Here is a 20127-nt window from a genome sequence, read left to right on the forward strand (position 1 = left end):
AGACCTCTGGGGAAAAACTCTTCTATTCTATTCTTCATCCGAGTCTCATGCACTCAAAGTTTAGAAGTTCTTCTTTGGATATAACCTAAGTCCCTTTCATTGGAGCTTAGGACCTTTCATCTTCTGTCAGGTTCCCTGTGGATAGCATGAAGAAAAGAACGGCACCATCTGACATCTACTTGTCCACAGCCTTCTGCTAGAGCTCTTCAGGGCTCGCCATTCTGTTCCACATCCTTCCAAGCATTCGAAGATGACTCCTAAATCCCCTTTACCACCTGCCCGTCACCATCCACCAACCTCTGTACACATGTGCCCCCCCCCCCGCACCGCCACAGCTCTTTCAAATGAAGTGCTCGCCTCGCTTGACACCTGCTTCAAGAACTTAATCAGCACGTTCAACAATTAGCCAAGGTCTCCCCGCAAAGGCAGACGTCCTCTCTGTGATTGACTAATTCCCCTATAAAATGCACAGAGACAAGATGAAGGTTCTAAAGGCCCCAGGCATCACTTCTTATTTACCACATCGAACACCTGACAGGCTCCAAGCCCACTAAGAGGCAGAGAACGGAGTTCTTGCTGGCCACGAGCAAGGATGAGGAGAGCACTGGGGCAGGAGTCAGGAGGGTTCTGACCAAGCTCTGCCGCTGCCCAACCCCCGGAAGCAACTCTAATCCCATATGGACCTTGTTTCCTAAGCACAACACGACACGTATTTGCCTGGATTACTTCTCAGGGCTCTTCCGGCTCTCACATTCTATGATTCTCTGACTATGCAAAGGCCTCTCCTACCCCTTCTTTAAAAATATACACCATGTCCCTGGCATGTCTCCCTCACCACCCTCTGAGGTCAGCACCACCTAGCAACACTCAGAAATCAGTGTTTCTCAACCCTTTTTAAAAATCATCCCCTGCCCCAAAAGAGACATTTTATACTTTTTTCCTTAATCACCCACCCAATGAGATTTTAATACCATGAATATATTGTATATATCTGTTTATGTACTATGTATATAGCTGCGCTTAATACATAAAAGAATAAGGTTTTTTTTTGCCATCCCCAAGAACGAATTCTCATCCCCCTTGGAGGCAATATTACCCCCCATTGAAAATGCATGACTTAGATTGAGTTTAAGGCTGCCTCTTGAATGATATAAGTGGAGTTATTTGCCCCAAACTCTAAAAGCCACAAACATATTCATAAGCCAGAGGTTTTAGAAAAAAAATCCATTACACAAGCCAGAGTGGAATCAGCCAGAATTCCCATTTCCCCAAGGTAAAGAACAGTTTCCCATCCCTGCTCCCGAGGCCACACTGTCACCTCTTCCAGGGCCTGTCCCGGTCCTCTTAGCCTAGGACCTTCACCTCTGCCCATGGTTCCCACATCCAGCTCCCACTCCATCCATATGAATCCCAGCAGTAACAATGGGAATGATGGGAATGAGGTGAACAATGGGTGATGATGTTCCAGAAATAATTAGAATCCATTCCAAGGGCAGAAACAGCCAGGCCCCTGGCAGGGATGGAGGCTCATTCCAACTCCCTTGCATCAGTCCAGCTTCCCCCTCCCTCCCCTGCAGGACATTCACCTTACCTTGGCACGCTGGCCAGATAGGTCACGAGTTTCCGCAGGTCCTCCTGTCTTATTCTGTCATGATTGCTGCGAGCAGGGAAGGTCAGGATTGGTCCACCTCGCTTATCACGGCCCCCTGCAGGCAGGAAGAGAAGGGAGTTTAAGAAAACCAGCTAGAAACTGTGCTGGAAACAGGCAGAAGGATGGTGCCCAGAGAAATCCAGTCACTGCTTAGAGCAAGGGCAGGGGCATGGGGTTTGGGTGCGGGGAACATGCGTGACCCTGGGCAAGTCTTTTGACTTTTCTGATGTCTCATCTGCAAAATGCAGATGAAAATAATGATGACTACATTACAGGGTTGCTGCAAGACCTGATAAGATGGCACATGGGGAAGCACTTTGACAAGTACTCTTCACGAATGTGAGACGATAATGAAGGAAGTGATAACTGCTCGTACTGAGAAAACAAGCCATTAAAAGTGCTATGGTCTTTGGAAATTCAACTTCCAGTTCACTTCTCTTTGCAGACCTCTATGAGCAGGGAGTGCTCAAGATTAACTGAATACCACGGTGAGAAGCCCTTAAAGCATCCAGCAGGGACATCATTGCTGGGAGGTTTTTAGATTCATAGAGAAGACCTAAGTGTGTTCTACACAACCAAGGATCCACCCCTGCCTGCCTGCCTGAGGTGCCACACGTCACTCCTGCTGGAGGAGCACATGAATCTTTATTGGGAATAGGATGCTCAAGGTCTTAATCGCTGCAAATGCATAGGTACACACTAGGATTACAAATGTTTTCTAAATATCAGGCTTTAAAAAAAGCTGGAGGGAGTAACTGAGATGATGATCATTGTTTGCTATCAGAAGGCTGGGATTTTACATGGTTGCTTTTTCTTTCCTCTATTTTCCAAACTTTCTACTCACTATTTATTCTACGATTTAAAATTTTCTTTGTTAATGGATGCTATGATTGGGAAGCAGGACCAAGTTTCTCAGGAAGGTTAGATGAGGACGAAGCTAAGGTGTAGTAACTATGTCCTTACAGGCACTGCCTATTTCACAAAGAAAACTCTGTGTCATGATCACAGACGACCCATCCTGCACGCATCTCAGGCTGCCACCCAACATCCCCCAGAGCAGGGGCCACAAAGGGATCTAGAGCAAGAGGGAGTAAGGGCTGGCATGGCCGCCACCAATACTGGAAAAGAAGCTTAAAGCTCAGCCCCCTGAAGAAGGATCTTTTCCAAGGAAAAGCAGAGCCTCCCAGGGCCCCACCCAGTATGAGTTCATGAATAATGTTTCCCTCTGACTGTGGGGTCCAGAAAGCACAAGACAGAGGGAAGTCTTGACAAACAAAATCCAGTCCATTCCAGGGCACTCCTGAGGAGGAAATAAGGAGGGTCAAACAAGAGCAGGGCCACTGAGAGATCTGACCCTGAAGAAAAAAATATGTCAGCACCACCGTCCCTTCCCTGCAGCCCCCTACCAGGGCAGATTTGTGTAGATATACCACAGAGTTTGACCCTGGCCCCCAACTCCAAACCTTCCAAACCACAGGCTCTGGTTCCATGTATGGATAACCAATCTCATCTCATCTACCTTGTAAGTGATCCCCATCTCCCAACTGCCTTCCACAGGAGAGAAAGGAAGTGAAGGAATCAACTGGAAAGTTCCCTCAAAGCTGGGAGGTTCTCCCTCGCTCTCCACCTTCCCCTCCAGCCTTGACCTCACCTGAAGGATTTTCACTCTTGGGTGTTCTTTGTTCTTTTAAAATTTGGAGTATAATTGCTTTACAATGTTGTGAATCAGCTATGTGTATACATACATCCCCTCCCTCTTGGACCTCCCTCCCCCCCCACCATCCCACCCATCTAGGTCATCACAGAGAACGAGCTGAGCTCCCTGTGCTATACAGCAGGTTCCCACTAGCTAGCTATTTTACACATGGTAGTGTATACATGTCAATCCTAATTTCCCAGTTCATCCCCCCTTTCCCTTCCCCCACTGTGTCCACAAGTCCATTCTCTACGTCTGCGTCTGTATTCCTGCCCTGCAAATAGGTTCATCTGTACCTCTTGGGCGGTTTTAACTGCAGCTGTTGTCCTTCTCACTGACCTTCTGTGGATGGTTTAAGAGTAGAGCTAAGGGAACACGGGGAGCCAAGGCTGGTCTGATGGCAAAGGCTACCTAAGAGGCTTGGAGGGCTGCTGGCACTGTCCCTCCTGAGCGGAGCAAGTTATGCCCTGGGAGACAGGAGTTTCATAATGTTGGCTGCAGAAGGTTCCAGATGGCAGGGGAGGGGGGTGGTGGGGGGAGAAGACCTGGGGAAGTGGAATTCCTTCCCTCCAGGAAGAATGGATAAGGAGTCCAGAGAGGGCTGCATGATCAAGGCAGGTATTTTTCAGAAAGGAGATGAACTTGCAAGACTGTAGGAAGAAGAGGAGGAACAGGCATAAAGGAAGAGAATCATTACACTGGAAAGAGTGGGGACAACGGATGGACCAAGGATTCAGAGTAGGTGCAAGGGGAGGGGTTCTGCCCCTTTCTCTTTGGCAGACTGATAGAACTCAAAGAGGGAGGAGGAAACAAAGATAAGTTATGGAGGGGGAGAGCTCAGCGGTGCCTGGGGGACACTGTTTCTCTAGGTGAAATAGAGTGTTGAGGGTCAGGGTGGGCTTGAGGTGCTGGGAGAAAAGAGGATGGACCACCACTGGAGAGTGTCCCTAGAGAATGGACAGCAGGACTGGGTACCATGTGGGTTTAAGAGTAGGTGGCAGGGTACCAGGGCACACTGAGAGCTCTGTTGAAAGGTCTGGCCGTGGTGTCCATGCTAGGCTCTAACTTGAGCGAAGGCAGAATAGAACTAACGCGTGGGCTAAGTGGGGAGGGCTCAGTGAGGGTAGGAAATGGCCTACTGGTTCATGAGTTCCCAGGGGAGAGGGAACAGCAGATGTTTTATCTGATATCCATACTCCCCCAACTGATAGGGGAACGCCAGCAATGGTCCAAGGTGAGAGGCTAAGGCCACAGACAGACATATCAAGGCTCAAGGTCTTGGATGTGTGTGGCCACGGTAGGGAGGTGGAAGACTTTGGTGCCAAGGAGACTGAGGAGCCATGAAGCTGGAGGATTTGACTGATAACTGACATGAGTGCTGAACTTCCAGAGGGCAATGAGCAGAGATAAAGAAAGAGAACCCTTTGCTAAAGCCAGTGTGCACTGTGGAAGTGGACCCCAGATGGTGGGAGACAAAAGAGCCAAGTTTTGAAAAGGCAATAGAGATGGTGGCAGGATCTTCAGCAGCGCCATCCCCCTGCTCATCCAACACCTGCTGTTTGCCTACTCAGTGGAGGCTTTGGTGCTGGGAGCTATAAGATGGGAATATAGAGAATAAAGAGGGAGGGGGTGGTTAGATGGGCAAGAAACGACACTGGTCCCCTCCCACAAAGGCCGGGCAGGACGGGGCTGGGGAGGAGGCAAGGCTGAAAGAGGGGAGGTTAAGGCGAACCTGACTGAGGTGGGGGAGGATGGCACTCACATTTTTCAGGTGGAGGCAGGCTCCAACTAGGGTAAGTAGGTTAGGGTACTTTGGGGGGAGGACAAGAACATACATCTAGGAAATCGTACCAAAAGTTTGGCCCATGTAACTACAGTTCTGCAAGATGCTAATGGACACACATGATGTTTTTTTAAGGGAATGCATTATTTGTAGCTTGGGAAACGCTTTCATGTGCTTGAAGGACGTGTGCTTTAATGAACATGGCAAATCTCCAAGAGGGGGACTGTAATAGGCAGCATTTCCCAAACTTATTTGAGGGTAGACCCCTTTTTCTTTTTTTGAGGATCATCTCATGCGACTGTTGTTCTATGGAACATGCTTTGAGACACGGGTCCAGAGTATAAAATTGCACCACAGCAGTGTGGAGTTCCTCTGGGAACATGGGCTTGATGTTGATGGGAGAAAAGGCGGCAGAGAGGGACATCAGGAGGGGGCCAAAAGGAGGGTGTGGGCGCACACAGAGAGCAGGGGTGAAATGAGCCTGCACGAGAAGGCTGGATAAAAGGGACAGTGGGTGTTGCAAGTGGGAGGCGGAAGCACGTGAAGGAAGCCAGAGAGAGAGCAAAGGGAGAGCCCACGGCTGAGAATACGGAGCAGGATGGGGCAGGGCTGAAACGACAGAGGCCCCGGAGCACAGCCACAGATCCTGTCTCACACACGTGCACACACCCACACAGTGGTGGGCTGCCCTGGATTATTCCAAATGCACGTTCCCATGGCAGCGCAACTCCCCTTCCCCTGGCCGTGCTGGGCACCAGCAGGGGAGGGAGCTCAACCAGCACTTCGTTTCTCTGCTCAGCACTTCCTGCAGTGCTTCTGCTCAGAAAGACATGTAACGACTACACTGCATTACTTAATTCTGGGTTTCTTTATTTTGTTTTATTTTTGTGTTCTGTCTTCTAAAAGCTTAGGATACAAGGGCCTTTTTTGGTTTGTTTTTTGTTTTGCGGGTTTTTTTTAGATGCAGCCAGTCATCCCCCTGGCACCCTCAGCGTCCTTCCCAGGCACAAAAGGACAACGTTCCCTAAGCCCCGAAGCTCCTGGCACCACGTGCAGATGAATAAGACTTACCCCACATAGAGAACAGACTTGTGGTTGCCAAGGGGGAGGGGGGGTAAGGGAGGGATGGACTGGGAGTTTGGGATTAGCAGATGTAAACTATTATATATAGGATGGATAAACAACAAGGTCCTACTGTATAGCACAGGGAACTATATTCAATATCCTGTGATAAACCATAATGGAAAAGAATATGAAAAAGAATATATATATATAACTGAGTCACTTTGCTGTACAGCAGAAATTAATAAGACATTGTAAATCAACTATACTTCAATTAAAAAAAAAAAAAAAAAAAAGACTTACCCCGGGCTGCCTGGCCCACATCGACACATGGGCATGAGCTGCAACCCCCGGCCCCCTTGGTCCTACTCTGGGAAGCAGCTACTGGCCTCATGCCTAACTAACTGCCTTCCTGGCACATTGCTGCTCTGTACTCCATTAGGACAACTCCCTACACTTGGGAAGCTCTTTTCTAGGGCTGGCTGGGCCCTGCCCCAGGGCTCTGACGGAATTCACATGGGAAAAAATAAACCACGAACAATCAAGCAAGGGTTCCCATGTCAGAATGTACCCTGTCTGCACTCATATGCCCTGAACTGATGTGGAACAGAATGGTGCTCAGAGGGTATGCATTAAAGCCAGGAAGGCTGAAATTGAGTTATTTGTAGTGAGGTGGATGGACCTAGAGTCTGGCATACAGAGTGAAGTAAGTCAGAAAGAGAAAAACAAATACCGTATGCTAACACATATATATGGAATCTAAAAAAAAAAAAAAAAAAAAGGTTCTGAAGAACCTAGGGGCAGGACAGGAATAAAGATGCAGATGTAGAGAATGGACTTGAGGACACGGGGAGGGGGAACGGTAAGCTGGGATGAAGTGATAGAGTGGCATGGACATATATACACTCCCAAATGTAAAACAGATAGCTAGTGGGGAGCAGCCACGTGGCACAGGGAGATCAGCTCGGTGCTTTGTGACCACCTAGAGGGGTGGGATAGGGAGGGTGGGAGGGAGATGCAAGAGGGAGGACATATGGGGATATATGTATATGTATAGCTGATTCACTTTGTTATAAGGCAGAAACTAACACACCATTGTAAAGCAATTATACTCCAATAAAGATGTGTAAAAAAAAAAAAAAAAAGCCAGGAAGGCTTCCTGGAGGAGGCAAAGTGGGAACTGACTTGGGACGGAGAGGAAAGGCTCAAACTGGCAGAAGGTGCAGGGAATGCACTGAAGATAAAGGAAGCATCAGGCATAGAGAATGGGAGAATTAGCAGGACACCCAGGGGGAGGGAGGACACCGGGTTAAATAGGTTAAATAGGCTCGAGGCATTAAAGAATAAAAGGAAAAATCTGCTCTGGCTCCCTACAGAGCTGTGGGCCATGTCCTGGGAACCCAGATGATGGGCAACAGCAGAAGTCAGAGGCCTGGTGCTGCCCAGCAGCCCCAGGACTTCTACACAAGGTCTTCCCACACGCTCAGCAAGCACCCAGATCCAAGACTACAAAGGCTTTGGAGGTTGTCTTCCACCTCTACCCATACTGAAGTCGCTGCCACGTGATCCTGCCAAGGGATCGGCCTGAGCTTCACCATCGTCAGTGACAGGGGCTTACCACCTAATAAGATATGCCAGCAACTAACACTAAATGGGGAAAGGAAAGGCAGCTTCCCAGCCACTCTCTCTAACAGCAAAAACAATAGCAAAACACTATATTATTATTACCACTACTACTACTACTACTACTAATAATAATAATAATATGGAATGCACTTTGTACCTTTCAAAGGCTTACATACTACCATCACATACTCTGCCCTCTCGCCTCTTCCCTCTGGTCAGGTGGGAGACACCTGCTACTTGGTTTCTCCTTCCTCAAACCCCCTTCCTCTCTCTCCCTTCTCTCCATTTTGGCTATCACCCACCAGCAGGGGTGAACCCCTGCACTGTGGGACTGTGCTGGCTCTTTCACTGTGATTGAATCGCCACTCCTTGTAGATGACCAGAATCATCCAGAAACAAAGGCTCAATCCACAAAGATGTATTAAGCACCTGTGTGTATTTCTTAAAATATGATCCTTCGCTATTCTCACACTGCCATTCCCCCAGCCCCTGCCAGAGATTCTGATCCAGAAGGCCTATATTAATGCCCTAGAACTGGCACCCAGAGTGATGTTGGTGCACCTTATAGTTTGGCTTCAATTACATTAGGGGTCACCAAACTTTTTCTTAAAGGGCCACATGGTAAACATTTTAGGCTTGTGGCCATCTGGTCTCTGCTAGAACTACTACTACTCAACTCTGCTGTTACAGTAACAAAACAGCCATTGACAATACTTGTAAAAAGCTGAATAATGACCCCCAAACATATCAAATCCTAACCCCTGGAACCTGTAAATGTCACCTTATTTGGAAAAAGAGCTTTTGCAGATAGGGCTCCTAAGATGGGAAGATTATCCTGGAATATCTGAGTAGGCCCTAAGTGCAGTCACAAGTATCCTTACCATGAGGCATTGGGAGATTTGACACAGACAGAAGAGCAGAAGGCAATACCACCATGGAGGCAGAGGTGGAAGTGATGTGGCCACCAGCCAAGGGATGCTGGCAGCCCCCAGAAGCTGGAAGGGGGCAAGAAACAAATTCTCCCCTAGAGCCTCCTGAAGCATTACAGCCTGCTGAAACTTTGACTTCAGCCCAATAAACTGATTTTGGACTTCTGGCCTCCGTAACTGTGAGAGAATACATTTCTGTTGCTGTAAGCCACCAAGCTTTGTGGCAACTTGTTATAGCAGCAATAGGAAGCTAATTAATACACTACTAAGTGAATGCACATGGCTATGTTCCAGTAAAACTTTACTTACAGGTGGCTGGCTGGCCTGCAGCAAAACACAGGCTACAGTTTGATAACCCCTGAATTAGACATGAAAGGGACCCGGTGCATAAGATGGGTTGGAGAGAGAAGTAGGAAATGAGTACTATTCAGAAAAATAAATAAATAGATACAACTACTCACTTGAGTTCCCTTTGCTGGAAGGAGAGATAAGAAGGAGCAAGAAAAAATTTAAATACCCTGTCCACCTGTTCATCCAGAGATGAACCCAAATAAAACCTGTGGGAATGTGTGAAGGGGACAGACCCCTCCAGCTGGAGCATCTCTCAGACGGGCCTCAGCAGCTCCTGTGGCCCTGACAAGCCTGGGAGGGTGGGGCGGGGTGAGGTGGATGTGTGTGGGTGCAAGGTGGGGGGAGGGTACTCACCCTTTGTTGTGAACATCCTCCAGGACACCCAGCGGGGACCAGAGGGCTCCCTTCCCTTTCTGCCTGCCTCTGGAGAGAGGAAGCAGCTTCTCTGAGCATCGCTTCCACCACCACTCCTCTCTCACTAGCACACAGAGAAGTGAGTGCCTGCGCACACACGCGTGCGCGCACACACACACACAACTTCTCTAGGTCCACTATAAAGGAAGCTTCCATAGACACTCACCAGACACGAAGGCCACTTTTTCCTTTAGGATGGGAAGGACATCAGAAGCTTTCAAACCATCATTCCGAAAAGACCCTGTCAGAGAACAAAACAGAAAGAATAAGGGTGAAAGAGGCCAAATGGCTGAATCCCTCAGTTCCACCCTTAGTTTCCCAACCCCATCATGAGCCAGAAAGTAATGCCTTGCTCAGGCCCCACAGCCCGGCCCAAGAGCAGGAGAGGCTCCACAACAGAAAGGACACTTCCACATGATGCCGGGCCATAGGGGTGACCAAGGGTATGGCCCTCCAGGTCCTTTTCAAGGAGAGACCCGTCCAAGTCACCCCCCAAAACACACACAAAGCTCCAAGCCCTGGAGGCAACAACTACAGCCCTGTTGCTGTGAACTTGAAGATGGGGCTTTTTAGAAATCATTTTTGTACTTCTAGTGCTAGCACAGTGGCTGATACACAGTAGACACTCAGTAAATATCTGCTGAACAGGTTAATTAACATCAAGATGGACCACAATGCCCTAAATAATTCTTTTTGCCTTTCCTCTATGTGGCACAGCAACTGTTAGTCTTCATTTTACAGATGGGAAAAGTGAAAATCCCCAAGTGACAAGCAAAGTTGAGTGCAAAACCCCTCCCCACCTCTTCTCCCGCCCTTTCAGTAACACCGTCCTCAGTTCACAATGGACAGCTGGTGAGCAATGTCAATCCCGTGGGAAGGAAACACCTTCCCTTCTTCAGCAACTCTTTCTCTGCCTAAATCTCGCTTCTCAGTTGGAAAGTCCTTTCAGGAGTCCAGTTGAGTTCCTGTTAGAGGGTTGGGGGCAGAGGTCTGGGGCTCACACAGAATGGAAAATAACAATGTGCCTCGAGAAACAGCAGCCTCTGGAGGCAAAGGACAACCCAGCCCCGTGTGCGATGCGTGGGAAGGGAGGACTCAGCTTACACACGCTCACAAAAACTCCAGGCCAGCCCACTGCACCCCTATCATTTACCCTGAGTACCCCACAAGGACTCTCAGCGAGAGCCAGCCCACACTCAGAGCCCTGCAGGCTGTGATGGAATCTCTGCTGTGTACCGCCTCTAGGGACATGGCACAGAGGGACCCCGGAAGAGTGGCGGCCCTGTGTCAGCTCAGTGAGAGAGAACCAGAGACCACAGACACCCCTTCTAGTGCCTTTCTCCACTTGGCCTACTCTCTTGTGGTCCCAACCTGACAATTTACAGAGGGGAGAAATGTGCTGGACAGGATGGTCCCACTCAGGGTGTCTCAATCCCTAAACATTGACTATTTCAAGGATCCAAAATTGTTAGGAATTCTGGCAACAACCTGGGACTAAGATCACTGGCCTAGGGAAGGGAAATGAGACAGTTGCACACTCAACCAAAGAGGAGAAGAGAAGTATCCCCAGAACGCCAGTTTCCACGGTCAGAGGTCATACCCTAACCCCAAACAAATTTCCAAAGGGCATCTGACCCTTTCACCTATTTCTTCTTTTTCATTTTTCACTAAATGAAGACAGTGAGGCTTTTTTTCATTAGTTGCTTCTCTTTACAAGCTGGCCCAGAGTAGCTGATGCTGAATTAACCAGCTGCAAGGCTCACTTTGAGAAGACCGTGGGCAATTGAGGAAAAAAAATAACACCATAAAAAAGGAAGTTCTAACTATAAGCATGGTTTTGTACTTTCTTGTTTCTACAGATCTTTATGCTCTGACTTTATCTTCCAACACAGGAAAGCAATTAAACCTCACTAGTAGAAACTAATTAGGATCCATATAAATTATTGTAGAAATTACAAACAGATACATAGGTAAATTTTCACCATGATGCAATAAGAAGTTTCAGCTTCCTGGGCAAGGAAGAGTCCTATCAAGCTTTACGAACTAGATAAGGATCATCTTTAATATATGAATTACTTGAGTAGAATGATGCTTCTGCATGAAAATAGTTTATTTTCATATGTGGACTGTGTCTTTCTATACATCAGTTTTAAAACACTCTCCTTTACATCACTACATACACTATTAATTTCTAGAGAAAAAATTTTAATAAGAAAAGTTAAACTTCAGTCCTGTCTTCGTCTAGATTATTTACAAGTTCGAAAATAGCAAGACCGAAAGTAAAGAGATTTTACTGTATAATAAGAATCCACATAATCCTCTTCTCTCCTAAACTCCTGTCCTGTTTTTTTCCACTGTTCTTCCTCGCTTCCCCTACCATGTTAAAGTATACAAGACGGCTCTATTTCCACACAGTCCCCAGATATTAAGGAAGAGTTTGAAATTTGCTCTAAAAGAAGCAAAAGGTTCCTCATCCTGCCCTCTCCCCACTCCCACCTGTGGAGAGAGAGAGAGGGAATTTGGAATTTCATCCTGCATACCCCACTCATCATGCCCCACCTCTCCGTTCTCCCCTCCAGACTCCAAGACCTGAGAGAAGGGGAGCAGCTTGTCCAGGCAGCTTGCAGTTGTTGGCCCGACTATATGTCACTATCTTGGGTTGGGCTGGTCTAAGATTCCCAGCGGGGCTTCCTCTTCTCAGGCCAGAGTCTTCCCTCATCCCGTTCAGAACACAACTGAGCTATCTCCCAGGTTGTGTGCCCACCATAAGAAAACCTAAAGTGTCCAGATTTACAAAATCCTTAAATAGGGGATAATCATTTCCAACAGCAACAACAAAATTTTTCACATTATAAAAGGATTTGCTCCAGGGTTTCTTCAAATAAAAGTTGTCTTAGTGGTTTGAATTAGTTTCTCATTTGCCAAAAAATTGAATTACAAATAACTTTTCAATAATGTATGTATTATGTAAAGCCAAGTAGAGCTAAACTAATTAGCCTAGCAGCTCAGAAGTTGGTGACCTTGCATAGAAAACCTATTTGCACTGGCTAAAGATTCTATGTGTCAATTCCCCCACCATCCTTTTGAAACCAGCTGTCAGAATCTATAAGAAAGGGGAACTTCACTGAACGCTAACTCAAACAGGACCAATGAAATAGCAACATGTTTTCACTCCCAGGTACATGTCTGGGCAGACTCATAGTAAATATTCAATAAATATTTGATGAAAGAATAAATACATGAATGAAATGTTAACCCTTCCTAAAGTGACTTGCACAAGGTCAGTGGCCTCATCTGTCACACCAAGTGCTGGTGATCTGAGTAGATGATCTCCAGAGTACCACTCAGCTCTAGTATTCTGAGACTTTTTAAACCTTCTCTTCATATTTATTAGCCTTTAAGATCTTCAGGTTATCAGATCAATATGCTTTGAAAGAAAGTATTGGGAACCAATTCCCTGGCAAGATTCAGTGCAATTTGGGAAGATAAAACAACTCTTCCTCTTCAATATATGCAAATCAATCAACGTGATACATCATATTAACAAATTGAAGGAGAAAAACCATATGCTCATCTCAATAGATGCAGAGAAAGCTTTCGACAAAATTCAACACCCATTTATGATAAAAGCCCTGCAGAAAGTAGGCATAGAGGGAACTTTCCTCAACATAATAAAGGCCATATATGACAAACCCACAGCCAACATTGTCCTCAATGGTGAAAAACTGAAACCATTTCCACTAAGATCAGGAACAAGAAAAGGTTGCCCACTCTCTCCACTATTATTCAACATAGTTTTGGAAGTGTTAGCCACAGCAACCAGAGAAGAAAAAGAAATAAAAGGAATCCAAATCGGAAAGGAAGAAGTAAAGCTGTCACTGTTTGCAGATGGCATGATACTGTACATAGAGAATCCTAAAGATGCTACCAGAAAACTACTAGAACTAATCAATGAATTTGGTAAAGTAGCAGGATACAAAATTAATGCACAGAGATCTCTGGCATTCCTATACACTGATGATGAAAAATCTGAAAGTGAAATTAAGAAAACACTCCTGTTTACCATTGCAACAAAAAGAATAAAATATCTAGGAATAAACCTACCTAAGGAGACAAAAGACCTGTATGCAGAAAATTATAAGACACTGATGAAAGAAATTAAAGATGATACAAATAGATGGAGAGATATACCATGTTCTTGGATTGGAAGAATCAACATTGTGAAAATGACTCTACTACCCAAAGCAATCTACAGATTCAATGCAATCCCTATCAAACTACCACTGGCATTTTTCACAGAACTAGAACAAAAAATTTCACAATTTGTATGGAAACACAAAAGACCCCAAATAGCCAAAGCAATCTTGAGAACGAAAAATGGAGCTGGAGGAATCAGGCTCCCTGACTTCAGACTATACTACAAAGCTACAGTAATCAAGACAGTTTGGTACTGGCACAAAAACAGAAACATAGATCAATGGAACAGGATAGAAAGCCCAGAAATAAAACCACGTACATATGGTCACCTTATCTTTGATAAAGGAGGCAAGCATATACAGTGGAGAAAAGACAGCCTCTTCAATAAGTGGTGCTGGGAAAACTGGACAGCTACAGGTAAAAGAATGAAATTAGAAGACTCCCTAACACCATACACAAAAATAAACTCAAAATGGATTAAAGACCTAAATGTAAGGCCAGACACTATCAAACTCTTAGAGGAAAGCATAGGCAGAACACTCTATGACATAAATCACAGCAAGATCCTTTTGGACCCACCTCCTAGAGAAATGGAAATAAAAACAAAAATAAACAAATGGGACCTAATGAAACGAAAAAGCTTTTGCACAGCAAAGGAAACCATAAACAAGACCAAAAGACAACCCTCAGAATGGGAGAAAATATTTGCAAATGAAGCAACTGACAAAGGATTAATCTCCAAGATTTACAAGCAGCTCATGCAGCTCAATAACAAAAAAACAAACAACCCAATCCAAAAATGGGCAGAAGACCTAAATAGACATTTCTCCAAAGAAGATATACAGATTGCCAACAAACACATGAAAGAATGCTCAACATCATTAATCATTAGAGAAATGCAAATCAAAACTACAATGAGATATCATCTCATACCGGTCAGAATGGCCATCATCAAAAAATCTAGAAACAATAAATGCTGGAGAGGGTGTGGAGAAAAGGGAACCCTCTTGCACTGTTGGTGGGAATGTAAATTGATACAGCCACTATGGAGAACAGTATGGAGGTTCCTTTAAAAACTAAAAATAGAACTACCATACGACCCAGCAATCCCACTACTGGGCATATACCCTGAGAAAACCATAATTCAAAAAGAGTCATGTACCAAAATGTTCATTGCAGCTCTATTTACAATAGCCAGGACATGGAAGCAACCTAAATGTCCATCGACAGATGAATGGATAAAGAAGATGTGGCACATATATACAATGGAATATTACTCAGCCATAAAAAGAAACGAAATGGAGGTATTTGTAGTGAGGTGGATGGAGTTAGAGTCTGTCATACAGAGTGAAGTAAGTCAGAAAGAGAAAAGCAAATACAGTATGCGAACACATATATATGGAATCTAAGGAAAAAAAAAAAAGGTCATGAAGAACCTAGGGGCAAGACGGGAATAAAGACACAGACCTACTAGAGAATGGACTTGAGGATATGGGGAGGGGGAGGGGTAAGATGTGACAAGGTGAGAGAGTGGCATGGACATATATACACTACCAAATGTAAAATAGATAACTAGTGGGAAGCAGCCGCATAGCACAGGGAGATCAGCTGGGTGCTTTGTGACCACCTAGAGGGGTGGGATAGGGAGGGAGACGCAAGAGGGAAGAGATATGGGAACATATGTATATGTATAACTGATTCACTTTGTTATAAAGCAGAAACTAACACACCATTGTAAAGCAGTTATACTCCAATAAAGATGTTTATAAAAAAAAAACAACAACTCTTCCCTGGCCTCCTAGCCCATTCTTTCCCAGGAATCAGTTTAGGGATTGGAATGTTCAGGGCACGTCACCCCATTTTGCGGACAGCCCAAGTTACCAAAATGCGAGACTAGTGATGGGAGAACTTCCGGGGGCATACACACCTTGAAGGAGGAAGACATGAACTGCAATTACTCTCTCTGATACAAGGTACATTTGATAGCACTATTAGACTATAAACTCTAGGCCCCTTGCTGCCTCTAAAGAAAGCCTGAGAAGAAATAAAGGTCCCTGTGCCCTTGGGGTTACCGCAGGAAAAGAAAGAACCAGAGGGTTCCCTCATGGGCCTGGCCCAACATGAATGCTGTGCTTTATCTTAAGGACAAAGGCACACTTCCCCCGTTCAGTGTTAATCCCACTCCATTCGTGTCCTGCTGCTGTCAGATTTACAAGCCTGCTGTTCTGTTAATTAGCAAAGTTGAAATGCTCTGCGTCTATTAGGGAAGTAAAAATTACCATCGCCATCTCCCCAGGATCTCCAGCATGGGTCTTCTCCAAGCCCCACTCTTACCTCCTCCTCACTCCAAATGGGTTATGCTCACATTGCTGCTGCCTGTTCCTCTCCACATTTTCCTAGTCACTGCTCCGTTGCTGGAAGATGCCGATGATCCTCCCTCTGGCTCCCAGCCTCTGTGTGGCCCCACGTGGCAAGAGCAGGACCAGCCCTTGGGTCACAGGCCCTGTCTGTGGTTTTGTGGCTCTGGGATGGCAGTGAGTCTCCCAGGGCAGCTGGGTGCCTTGTCTATGCTAACCTCCTTTAGGATGCAATCACGATTTCAACAAGTGAAGAAACAAGTAAGTGTTGAGCATTTGGAGGTGCAAGCTGCCAGGGTACCCATGGATTGCTCTTTGTTTCCTTTTGGTTCTCAGTCACACCCCCTTAATTTGCACTTAGTTAGAAATTATTGTGTAAGTATGCTAATGTTGCATCAAATGGGCCCTAACCCTGTTTTGCCACTGAGACAGCATATTTCCCAATGCTCAGGTCTCTGCTTCCTCTTTCCACGCCATCCCTGTGGTGTCCAGCATGGGAGCCTTGATCACAGTGGCACTGAAACACTGACTGATCTGCTGTACAAAAGAGATCTGGCTTATAGCTGAGAATTCCAAGAGCTCATTAGGCAGAACCTTGGTTTTGGCATTATTTGGACAGTTTCCTATTCCCAGGGTCATTCTTTTATCAATTCTCTATTGAACACCTATTATGTGCTAGGCCTTATGTTAGGCTGTGGTGATACTTTGACAAATAAGAAATGGACACTGCTCTCCAGGGGTCTTCCAGGCAGAGGTAGATAGGTATGCAGACAGGACAATGAGGTATTATCAGAGATAAGACATCAAGTGTACAGAATGCCAGGGAGCCCAAAGGAAAGGCTTCCTAATGGTGAGTCTTAAATCCTTCCTACTTAAAGTAACAAGCATCATCTACCATCTTGCTAGAAATGCAGAATCCCAGGCCCCACCCCAGACCTACAAGATCAGAGCTTGTATTTTAACAAGAAACCCAGGTGATGAATGTGCATTATGTTTAGGGAAGTGATATACTCTAAAGTATGTCTTTCTATTCCAGAGTTGCTTCAGAGGCAGAGATAGACAAAAGCATCCTTTAGCCCAGTCTAAGCAGAACCTCTAGAATCTGACCTACTGCTGCTGCTCATGACCCCTCCCCCCTGCCCAGGATTCCAGAGATTCACCCATTACTCTGTGACCCAGAACTCAAATCCAGCTCTGGAATAAAAAGGCTATCCAGGAGGGCTATCCCCTTCCAGGGCATTGAGACTGGACCATGTCTTATTTTTTGGCAGTAGGAATATTTATGAATAACACTTGTCCAAACTGCTCAGAATTTTGGTAGCTTAAAACCACTCTCTCATGAATCAAATATTTTAATTTCACAACAGATCTTCCTCGCTACCCCAACCCTCAGAGCCCTCCGCCTTCTCTAACTGCTCTCAGTACCATAAACACTGTCAATGATCATATTTACAGGCCAAGATGCCATCTCTGAGATGGCCCTGGAGGACACAGCAGCCGGGCGGCTGTTCACCGCACCTGCACTCCCACCCACAGGTGCAAAGCCTTGAACACTGGGCAACACTGGATGAGAAACAGAGGAAGGAGAGGTGCCTCCACCCTAGGGAGCTCCACATCTAAGGAGAACACAGTGCTTACCTCAGGCAATTTGCTCCTTTGGAGGGGAGACCCAATTTTTGCCCTCTGAGAGTTTCCTGCCTAACAAAATACCTAATGCCCATTTCCCCTGACACCAGGAAGCTACCAAACACTCTATAAAAAAACAACTTAGGGGCTTCCCTGGTGGCACAGTGGTTAAGAATCCGCCTGCCAATGCAGGGACACGGGTTCGAGCCCTGGTCCGGGAAGATCCCACATGCCGTGGAGCAACTAAGCCCGTGCGCCACAACTACTGAGCCTGCGCTCTAGAGCCCACGAGCCACAACTACTGAAGCCCATGCGCCTAGAACCCATGCTCCGCGATAAGAGAAGCCACTGCAATGAGAAGCCCACGCACCACAAAGAAGAGTAGCCCCCACTGGCCGCAACTAGAGAAAGTCCACGCAGCAATGAAGACCCAACGCAGCCAAAAATAAATAAAGAAAAATAATAAAGTTCCCTTAAAGAGAAAAAAAAACAACAAAGCTTAAGAGTCTGAGATTCTGGTAAAGACCCTCCCATCCTGCCTCCAACATGGCTGCCCTGCACCCCCTCTACCCTGATTACTGGTGCCCTCAACCACTGAGTTACCCAAACAGAAACCTGGGAGGCATATCCTAAACTCCACCCCACCCCCGCTCCTATATTGCAAATATCGATTCAGTCACTTGGCTCTGTTGATTCTACCTCTTAAATCTTTTCTCTAATCCATCACTTCCTCTGGGCAGTTTCCCTGACCTCCCCAACAAGTTGAGCTGTCCCTGACTGTACCTTGTACTCTGTCACTCCTGAAAGGCATTTCTACGTTTTCATTCTGTTCCCCATTAACTGATCCTGACACTCCAAGGGTGGGGACCCTGTCTTACTCGGTGTTCTACCCCAGCACCTAGCGCAGTACCTGTCAAGCAAAAGAGGATAAAGAAACACTGCACTGAAACTGAGCACGCACAGGTCCTAAGAAGACAGAGAGTAAGAGTGGTGAGTTGGAGGCAGTTCATCAGGGTGGCTCCCCCAAGAGGTGATCTTTGAACTAGGTTTTGAATAAGGGAAGGGCCATGGAACAGTGCTCTGGTGGGAAGCAGTATGTGCCAAGGCAGAGAGGAAGGAGCAAGCAAGCTGTGTGCTAGAGACAGAGAACAGGCTGAACAGAAAAGCAGGGTTATGCAGCCACGGAGAGGAGGGCATGGGGGAGGTGGGTGGGCTCCGTGATCTCATTCTGAACTTGAACAATCTCAGTAGGGTGGGCTCCCGAGAAGGCCCTGGCAAAGATGTGTCCGCAAGCGCCTGCAGGAGCTCAGAGAGCTGGACTGTGCCACAGCAAGGGCCAGAGCTGGTGGAATCTGGCTGGTCCCAAAGGAAGGCTGTGGTTCCAGAACAGAGCTGGACCCAGCAGGCGCTGACTCCAACCTCCACGTCACATTCTGTTCTATCTTGAAGGAGACAGGGAGAATGGGACACACAGCCCCTGCTGAGGTGGGTGGTGGGCTGGGGGGCAGGGGGCACTGGAATTTGGCCTCTTTATATCTTCTCCCTAGGTTCTAAGAGAAGCAGGAGGAATGCTTGTCTGCTAGGTACCTCCTGGGAGCCTGCCAGGCCAGTAAGCAGGCTGAGAGTTTGTGGAAGACCCTGAAGACGCAATGTGGAACTATTCATAAAGGGAAGAGACTTGAGGACATGGCCCCTTCTCTGTGGGGACTAGACGGGCAAAGCCCCTGGGAGAAGATGCTGTCAGTGCAGCTGGGCTGAGAGGGAACCTGTCGGTGCAAAGTGGCAATGATCTTTATTCCCCTCACTGTCCCTTCTCTCCTTCCCCCTTTCCTATATTAACCCAAGAGGAGAGAGAGGTGGCAAGAATGAGAGGGGAAAGGGTAAGAGTGAGAGACAAAGAGCTGGAAAGACACACACACACACACACACACACACACACACACACACACACACACACACACACACACACACACACACACACACACACACACACACACACACACACACACACACACACACACACACACACACACACACACACACACACACGCAGATGGAGGTGATTGGCTTGTCTCCTCTTTACAGACACGCTAACGAGCTATTGAGGCAACATCCTGTGGGAAACTCCTCCGGGAACTATAAATATGTGCCTTGGAGCTCTCCTTAAAACACCTGCCACTGAGGCAGGAAGCGTGTGCAGAGCTCAGCGGAAGGAATACATCTGGCCGAGAAAGAGACTGGGCAGCTTAGTGTCAGCAATAGACGCACCACACAGTGTAGGGATCCACTGCCTCTCCCCAGCTGGGGATCTATCACCCCACTGACACCTGCAAATGTCAGACCAGCTGGCAGCACCCTCCTTCCCCTTGAGCAGCAACCACAGAGCAGCGATGGTGTGGTAGGCTCTCCCCGACCCCGGCACCAGGCCATGGGAC

General features: G+C 46.7%; 1 protein-coding gene across 8 annotated transcripts in view; it reads right to left on the minus strand.

Moving 5' to 3' along the window:
* Positions 1-20127, minus strand: part of KALRN (kalirin RhoGEF kinase) — a gene marked incomplete at its 3' end in the record, with an annotated part of 654541 nt that overhangs the window by 457151 nt on the left and 177263 nt on the right. For all 8 annotated transcript variants that reach the window (XM_082458482.1, XM_082458476.1, XM_082458483.1 and 5 more), the window contains 2 exons: positions 9679-9753; positions 1592-1706 (listed from right to left, as the gene is read on the minus strand). In XM_082458482.1, coding sequence (XP_082314608.1) covers positions 1592-1706; positions 9679-9753 — 190 coding nt within the window. The remainder of the gene's footprint in view (positions 1-1591; positions 1707-9678; positions 9754-20127) is intronic.

This window comes from Balaenoptera physalus (genome assembly GCF_965194825.1).
Source record: "Balaenoptera physalus genome assembly, chromosome: 4".
Classification (NCBI taxonomy): domain Eukaryota; kingdom Metazoa; phylum Chordata; class Mammalia; order Artiodactyla; family Balaenopteridae; genus Balaenoptera; species Balaenoptera physalus.